This window comes from Hoplias malabaricus, chromosome 4 (assembly GCF_029633855.1).
Source record: "Hoplias malabaricus isolate fHopMal1 chromosome 4, fHopMal1.hap1, whole genome shotgun sequence".
Taxonomy (NCBI): Eukaryota; Metazoa; Chordata; class Actinopteri; order Characiformes; family Erythrinidae; genus Hoplias; species Hoplias malabaricus.
Window position 1 is genome coordinate 265,409 of NC_089803.1, and position 8,480 is coordinate 273,888.

General features: G+C 41.5%; 1 protein-coding gene across 1 annotated transcript; it reads right to left on the reverse strand.

Annotated features, from left to right (window-relative positions):
* Positions 1 to 53: 53 nt before the first annotated feature.
* LOC136694060 (zinc finger protein 436-like) lies at positions 54 to 6,645 on the reverse strand. Its single transcript, XM_066667412.1, has 2 exons — positions 4,867 to 6,645; positions 54 to 1,837 (listed from the first exon to the last, which is right to left on the reverse strand). Exons 1-2 carry the CDS (start codon positions 5,562 to 5,564, stop codon positions 1,093 to 1,095), a joined length of 1,443 nt encoding a protein of 480 aa, XP_066523509.1. The 5' UTR covers positions 5,565 to 6,645; the 3' UTR covers positions 54 to 1,092.
* Between the last annotated feature and the right edge of the window lie 1,835 nt (positions 6,646 to 8,480).

The following is an 8,480-nucleotide window of genomic DNA, read 5'->3' on the forward strand; positions in this document are numbered from 1 at the left end:
ATGAAACTCATATTGAAACACTCCTTATTTCCAATTTTATTTTTTTAAAACATATGACCAAGTGCACATCATGTCACTAAAATGACACACTTCTTAAAGTCTTAACATGCATACACCTTGGAGAAACACACATGAATCTGGATCAAGTTGTTTAAAACAGTGGTATTTATACCTTTCAATCATTATTCACCTTCTTTGTATAAAACACAAAACACAGTCCTAACACCTTTCAAACGATGCTATGCTTCACTTTCTTTATCAGCATCAGTACACATGAGAATAACGGCAGACCTATGTGTTGTAAAGGGTCCTTTTAGTTTTGTCAATAATCTGTAGGTAGATTGACCAGAGGAGGGTAGGTCCCCCCGTGTGAGCCTTGGTTCTTCCCAAGGTTCCTTCCTCAGCTCTGAGGGAGTTTTCCCTGACAGTGTCGCCCCTGTCCTCATTATCCTGTCTTTACTGGAGTTCTGTAAAGCTGCTTTGTGACATCAGTTGTAAATAGCGCTATACAAATACATTTGATTTGATTTCTTTATATAAAACACAACCTATGGCCTTTACTCCTTTTAATCTATGCAGAGGTTTCTGTACTTCTATGTTTTTTCAGCATGATTTGGTGTTAACTGTTAAGATGTTGTTGAGAAAGCTCTGACACTGTTCTGTAGTGTTGCTGCATCTAAACCGTACCCACTTTTCAAACACAGGGCCAATATTTCCTCCCCTTTCACTCCATCTCTGGTCATGGAGGTTTTTAGAAGGGCAACAGAACCTTTTGGGTCTAATATAAAATTAACTCTTTCACTTGAACATTACACTATGTTTGTAGACCTGCAAGCGGTGGGTTTGGGCTGTAATGTGATTGGACAGAGGGCGGGATCTTAGGCTGAAATTCCAATAGAGCTCTGCTCTGGACTGGGCACTTCTCAAAGACAGTAGACCACTCCACCACTGCTCTTGGGAGTGCTTCAATCTAGCCTGTTTGCTTAATCCATGACCACATTTTATGACCAAAGAAAATATTAATGGAAATTGTGTCATTACGTGGAGAACAAATCTACGTCCCTACAATCATACACGGTTTCCCATACTACCTCACCCCCTACTGTGCAGACACTGCTTCTGTTCATTGTGAAGGCGCTGATGTTTCTTAATATTCCTGAGTGAGGTCAATCCCTTCCCACACTCTGAACAGTAAAATGGCTTTTCTCCTCTGTGGATGAACTGGTGCCTTTGTAGGTTAAATAATCTAGTATAGCCATTCCCACACTCAGAGCACTGATACGGTTTCTCTCCCGTGTGACCTCGCAGGTGGTGTTTGAAAGAACTGTGATGATTGAAGCTCTTCCCACACTCGGAGCAGTGATATGGTTTCTCTCCTGTGTGAATGCGCTGGTGTCTTTGGAGGTGAACCTTTATAGTAAAACTCTTCCCACACTCTGAGCACGGATACGGTCTTGCTCCTGTGTGAATGCGCTGGTGAGTTTGGAGATGACTTTGTCTGGTAAAACTATTCCCACACTCCGAACAGGAATACGGTCTCTCTCCAGTGTGGAGGCGCTGGTGTCTTCTGAGAGAACTCATTTGAGTAAAATTCCTCCCACACTCTGAGCAGTCATATGTTTTCCGTATGTCTGTACTTGCCCATGTTTTTCTGGAAGGTTTCTTAGTGTGGGGAGTAGCTGAGGATGATTCCCGAGGACCAGAACTTTCACAAATTGTGTCCTCACATTTAAGTTCTCCTAATGTCAACATTGTGATATATTCCTCTGGGTGATGGGTCTTGGTGTATTTCATAAAGTACAGCAGATCTGTCCTGGACACTAAGAGCAGGAGAATACTTGTCAAGGGACGTTAGGTTCTTCTGGAAGAGAACATAGAGAAAAGGAAGGTTAATTCATTGCTGATTTCATTGAGCGTTAAGAAATCACACAGGCTTTAGATTAGGTTACTGATATGTTACTCTCCCTCTTTTGACTTTGGCTCCATTGCTCGATCTCAGCACAGCTTTTGGCACAAAACTGACCAGGTCATTTAAAAAAAAAAAGATTTAGCCAGAGATGTAATCTGTGGGGGGCACCGTTTTCAAGCGGTTCATCTTCTACCTGAGTGATAGGACATTTTCAGGCAGAACAGGAAAATTCACCTTCCGTTCCATCTTCAAATGAGGCATCTCTCCCAAATGTTCATTATACATGGTTCTCCATGGCATCTTTAACAAATACAATGTTCTGTACTAATGTTGCCCTGTGACAGACTGGTGCTCCATCCAAACTGTGTTCCTGCCTTGCACCCAGTTATTCCAAGTAGGCTCCCGACACACTGTGGCCCTGAACTAGTTAAGAGGTTATAGATGATGAATGAATGGATGAATATCAGTAGTATCTGACAGAGCATGTTCATTGAATACTCTCCTGAACTGTCCAAGTATAATAGGCTGCACAGCAATTATTATATTTATTATTCTACACTCATTGGCAAGCAAAAATAACACACCAAGGAGGAGTTGGAATCACCTGAAATTGTGTGAGATAGTGTTACTAAATTTGAAAGAGATAACAATATTAGAGTGAAAGTAATGTACAACGCAAAGGATGCTGTAACTCCCTGTTTCGCCTCTAGTCTGCATGCAAAATGAGATCTGATTGGGCTGAAATGCTACACCAGTTAAAATACATTCAATATGGTCTACCTATTAGTGAGCTAGAACATTTACCTGAACCAGATGCAACTAAACACTATACATGAGTGCACATATAGCACTGGTTAGCATGTGAGGAGTATTCTCCAATTTAGCCATCATGTTATACAGAGGCATTAACATTGATCTGGATACTCAATGCCAGTACTCACAGACATAATGTACCCTGGGGAAATGTCTCCACCACTTTCTAAAATGGCATTGCCTCCACTACTTTTCTTTTTGTATGCTGTATTAAAACATACCCTGGCACTTGCAGTGTCTACACACGCCATTTTGACTTTGTCAGGACAGTTCTTGCTGCCGCACCTTTTATGACACTTGATTCGCCTGCTTCAATGCAACTCTGAGTGAAAGTCTATGTGTGTGTGTGGTGCCCTGTGATGGACTGGCGCCCACTCAGGGTGTGTTACTAAATTGCAACTTTGGACTCAAAGCAACCCTCAACCAGCTAACACGGCTACAAAAGGTGAAAGAATGAATGAATAGTTGGAGAGCCCCTTTAAAGCAGCTCTCAAACAGCAGTGTTCACTCGATGTTATTTTGTCATGGTGCAGCCACAAACCTCAGTCAATGTAGTAAATCCCTTTCAATGTTCCTTTAGTTCAGTAAAATAAAAGTGGGATTTTAATATAATAATATAATGTAATTAGATTTCACAATAGACTTAATGTAAAAGTTAAAAAGTAACTATGCACATAAGGGAAAACCTGCTCTTAAGATTTATACCTAAAAGAAAAACTAGAGCGGTTTAATACAACCAGGTGCTGTTTTTCTCTATCTGGATCATGCTGCTCTGACATAAAAAAAAATCTTTCTGTTTTGAAAAACAAAGCTAAATCTACAGAGAAAAGCGTTCAGGCAACTAAGAGAACTCCAAACGCTGAAAAACACAAACCGAGATGAAGATGTTGCTCTATTCCTGCTTCATAGGGGGGTCACACTGACTTATTTCTCCTGTTACAGTTACATTACTTAAGGTGGAACTGACTCTAAATTCAGGAGAGCGCTAACTGCATGAAAGTAAACACAGAGTGAAAGTGCTACAAAACTAAACAGCTCGAGTTACACATGAGTTTCTGTGGGAATTCAAAACACTTACAGACAATTTACACTTCAGACACCAACAACTCTTACTCACACACACCGCTCCATCTTAAAAGATACAGTCGCTTCTTACTCACACACACCGCTCCACATTAAAAGATACAGTCGCTTCTTACTCACACACACCGCTCCCCTTAAAATATACACTCACTTCTTACTCACACACACCGCTCCACCTTAAAAGATACAGTCGCTTCTTACTCACACACACCGCTCCACCTTAAAATATACACTCACTTCTTACTCACACACACCGCTCCACCTTAAAAGATACAGTCGCTTCTTACTCACACACACCGCTCCACATTAAAAGATACAGTCGCTTCTTACTCACACACACCGCTCCCCTTAAAATATACACTCACTTCTTACTCACACACACCGCTCCACCTTAAAAGATACAGTCGCTTCTTACTCACACACACCGCTTCACCTTAAAAGATAAAGTCGCTTCTTACTCACACACACCGCTCCACCTTAAAAGATAAAGTCGCTTCTTACTCACACACACCGCTCCATCTTAAAAGATACAGTCGCTATGCAGAGGTTTCTGTACTTCTATGTTTTTTCAGCATGATTTGGTGTTAACTGTTAAGATGTTGTTGAGAAAGCTCTGACACTGTTCTGTAGTGTTGCTGCATCTAAACCGTACCCACTTTTCAAACACAGGGCCAATATTTCCTCCCCTTTCACTCCATCTCTGGTCATGGAGGTTTTTAGAAGGGCAACAGAACCTTTTGGGTCTAATATAAAATTAACTCTTTCACTTGAACATTACACTATGTTTGTAGACCTGCAAGCGGTGGGTTTGGGCTGTAATGTGATTGGACAGAGGGCGGGATCTTAGGCTGAAATTCCAATAGAGCTCTGCTCTGGACTGGGCACTTCTCAAAGACAGTAGACCACTCCACCACTGCTCTTGGGAGTGCTTCAATCTAGCCTGTTTGCTTAATCCATGACCACATTTTATGACCAAAGAAAATATTAATGGAAATTGTGTCATTACGTGGAGAACAAATCTACGTCCCTACAATCATACACGGTTTCCCATACTACCTCACCCCCTACTGTGCAGACACTGCTTCTGTTCATTGTGAAGGCGCTGATGTTTCTTAATATTCCTGAGTGAGGTCAATCCCTTCCCACACTCTGAACAGTAAAATGGCTTTTCTCCTCTGTGGATGAACTGGTGCCTTTGTAGGTTAAATAATCTAGTATAGCCATTCCCACACTCAGAGCACTGATACGGTTTCTCTCCCGTGTGACCTCGCAGGTGGTGTTTGAAAGAACTGTGATGATTGAAGCTCTTCCCACACTCGGAGCAGTGATATGGTTTCTCTCCTGTGTGAATGCGCTGGTGTCTTTGGAGGTGAACCTTTATAGTAAAACTCTTCCCACACTCTGAGCACGGATACGGTCTTGCTCCTGTGTGAATGCGCTGGTGAGTTTGGAGATGACTTTGTCTGGTAAAACTATTCCCACACTCCGAACAGGAATACGGTCTCTCTCCAGTGTGGAGGCGCTGGTGTCTTCTGAGAGAACTCATTTGAGTAAAATTCCTCCCACACTCTGAGCAGTCATATGTTTTCCGTATGTCTGTACTTGCCCATGTTTTTCTGGAAGGTTTCTTAGTGTGGGGAGTAGCTGAGGATGATTCCCGAGGACCAGAACTTTCACAAATTGTGTCCTCACATTTAAGTTCTCCTAATGTCAACATTGTGATATATTCCTCTGGGTGATGGGTCTTGGTGTATTTCATAAAGTACAGCAGATCTGTCCTGGACACTAAGAGCAGGAGAATACTTGTCAAGGGACGTTAGGTTCTTCTGGAAGAGAACATAGAGAAAAGGAAGGTTAATTCATTGCTGATTTCATTGAGCGTTAAGAAATCACACAGGCTTTAGATTAGGTTACTGATATGTTACTCTCCCTCTTTTGACTTTGGCTCCATTGCTCGATCTCAGCACAGCTTTTGGCACAAAACTGACCAGGTCATTTAAAAAAAAAAAGATTTAGCCAGAGATGTAATCTGTGGGGGGCACCGTTTTCAAGCGGTTCATCTTCTACCTGAGTGATAGGACATTTTCAGGCAGAACAGGAAAATTCACCTTCCGTTCCATCTTCAAATGAGGCATCTCTCCCAAATGTTCATTATACATGGTTCTCCATGGCATCTTTAACAAATACAATGTTCTGTACTAATGTTGCCCTGTGACAGACTGGTGCTCCATCCAAACTGTGTTCCTGCCTTGCACCCAGTTATTCCAAGTAGGCTCCCGACACACTGTGGCCCTGAACTAGTTAAGAGGTTATAGATGATGAATGAATGGATGAATATCAGTAGTATCTGACAGAGCATGTTCATTGAATACTCTCCTGAACTGTCCAAGTATAATAGGCTGCACAGCAATTATTATATTTATTATTCTACACTCATTGGCAAGCAAAAATAACACACCAAGGAGGAGTTGGAATCACCTGAAATTGTGTGAGATAGTGTTACTAAATTTGAAAGAGATAACAATATTAGAGTGAAAGTAATGTACAACGCAAAGGATGCTGTAACTCCCTGTTTCGCCTCTAGTCTGCATGCAAAATGAGATCTGATTGGGCTGAAATGCTACACCAGTTAAAATACATTCAATATGGTCTACCTATTAGTGAGCTAGAACATTTACCTGAACCAGATGCAACTAAACACTATACATGAGTGCACATATAGCACTGGTTAGCATGTGAGGAGTATTCTCCAATTTAGCCATCATGTTATACAGAGGCATTAACATTGATCTGGATACTCAATGCCAGTACTCACAGACATAATGTACCCTGGGGAAATGTCTCCACCACTTTCTAAAATGGCATTGCCTCCACTACTTTTCTTTTTGTATGCTGTATTAAAACATACCCTGGCACTTGCAGTGTCTACACACGCCATTTTGACTTTGTCAGGACAGTTCTTGCTGCCGCACCTTTTATGACACTTGATTCGCCTGCTTCAATGCAACTCTGAGTGAAAGTCTATGTGTGTGTGTGGTGCCCTGTGATGGACTGGCGCCCACTCAGGGTGTGTTACTAAATTGCAACTTTGGACTCAAAGCAACCCTCAACCAGCTAACACGGCTACAAAAGGTGAAAGAATGAATGAATAGTTGGAGAGCCCCTTTAAAGCAGCTCTCAAACAGCAGTGTTCACTCGATGTTATTTTGTCATGGTGCAGCCACAAACCTCAGTCAATGTAGTAAATCCCTTTCAATGTTCCTTTAGTTCAGTAAAATAAAAGTGGGATTTTAATATAATAATATAATGTAATTAGATTTCACAATAGACTTAATGTAAAAGTTAAAAAGTAACTATGCACATAAGGGAAAACCTGCTCTTAAGATTTATACCTAAAAGAAAAACTAGAGCGGTTTAATACAACCAGGTGCTGTTTTTCTCTATCTGGATCATGCTGCTCTGACATAAAAAAAAATCTTTCTGTTTTGAAAAACAAAGCTAAATCTACAGAGAAAAGCGTTCAGGCAACTAAGAGAACTCCAAACGCTGAAAAACACAAACCGAGATGAAGATGTTGCTCTATTCCTGCTTCATAGGGGGGTCACACTGACTTATTTCTCCTGTTACAGTTACATTACTTAAGGTGGAACTGACTCTAAATTCAGGAGAGCGCTAACTGCATGAAAGTAAACACAGAGTGAAAGTGCTACAAAACTAAACAGCTCGAGTTACACATGAGTTTCTGTGGGAATTCAAAACACTTACAGACAATTTACACTTCAGACACCAACAACTCTTACTCACACACACCGCTCCATCTTAAAAGATACAGTCGCTTCTTACTCACACACACCGCTCCACATTAAAAGATACAGTCGCTTCTTACTCACACACACCGCTCCCCTTAAAATATACACTCACTTCTTACTCACACACACCGCTCCACCTTAAAAGATACAGTCGCTTCTTACTCACACACACCGCTCCACCTTAAAATATACACTCACTTCTTACTCACACACACCGCTCCACCTTAAAAGATACAGTCGCTTCTTACTCACACACACCGCTCCACATTAAAAGATACAGTCGCTTCTTACTCACACACACCGCTCCCCTTAAAATATACACTCACTTCTTACTCACACACACCGCTCCACCTTAAAAGATACAGTCGCTTCTTACTCACACACACCGCTTCACCTTAAAAGATAAAGTCGCTTCTTACTCACACACACCGCTCCACCTTAAAAGATAAAGTCGCTTCTTACTCACACACACCGCTCCATCTTAAAAGATACAGTCGCTTCTTACTCACACACACCGCTCCACCTTAAAATATACACTCACTTCTTACTCACACACACTGCTTCACCTTAAAAGATAAAGTCGCTTCTTACTCACACACACCGCTCCATCTTAAAAGATACAGTCGCTTCTTACTCACACACACCGCTCCACCTTAAAAGATAAAGTCGCTTCTTACTCACACACACCGCTCCATCTTAAAAGATACAGTCGCTTCTTACTCACACACACCGCTCCACCTTAAAAGATAAAGTCGCTTCTTACTCACACACACCGCTCCACCTTAAAAGATAAAGTCGCTTCTTACTCACACACACCGCTCCATCTTAAAAGATACAGTCGCTTCTTACTCACACACACCGCTCCA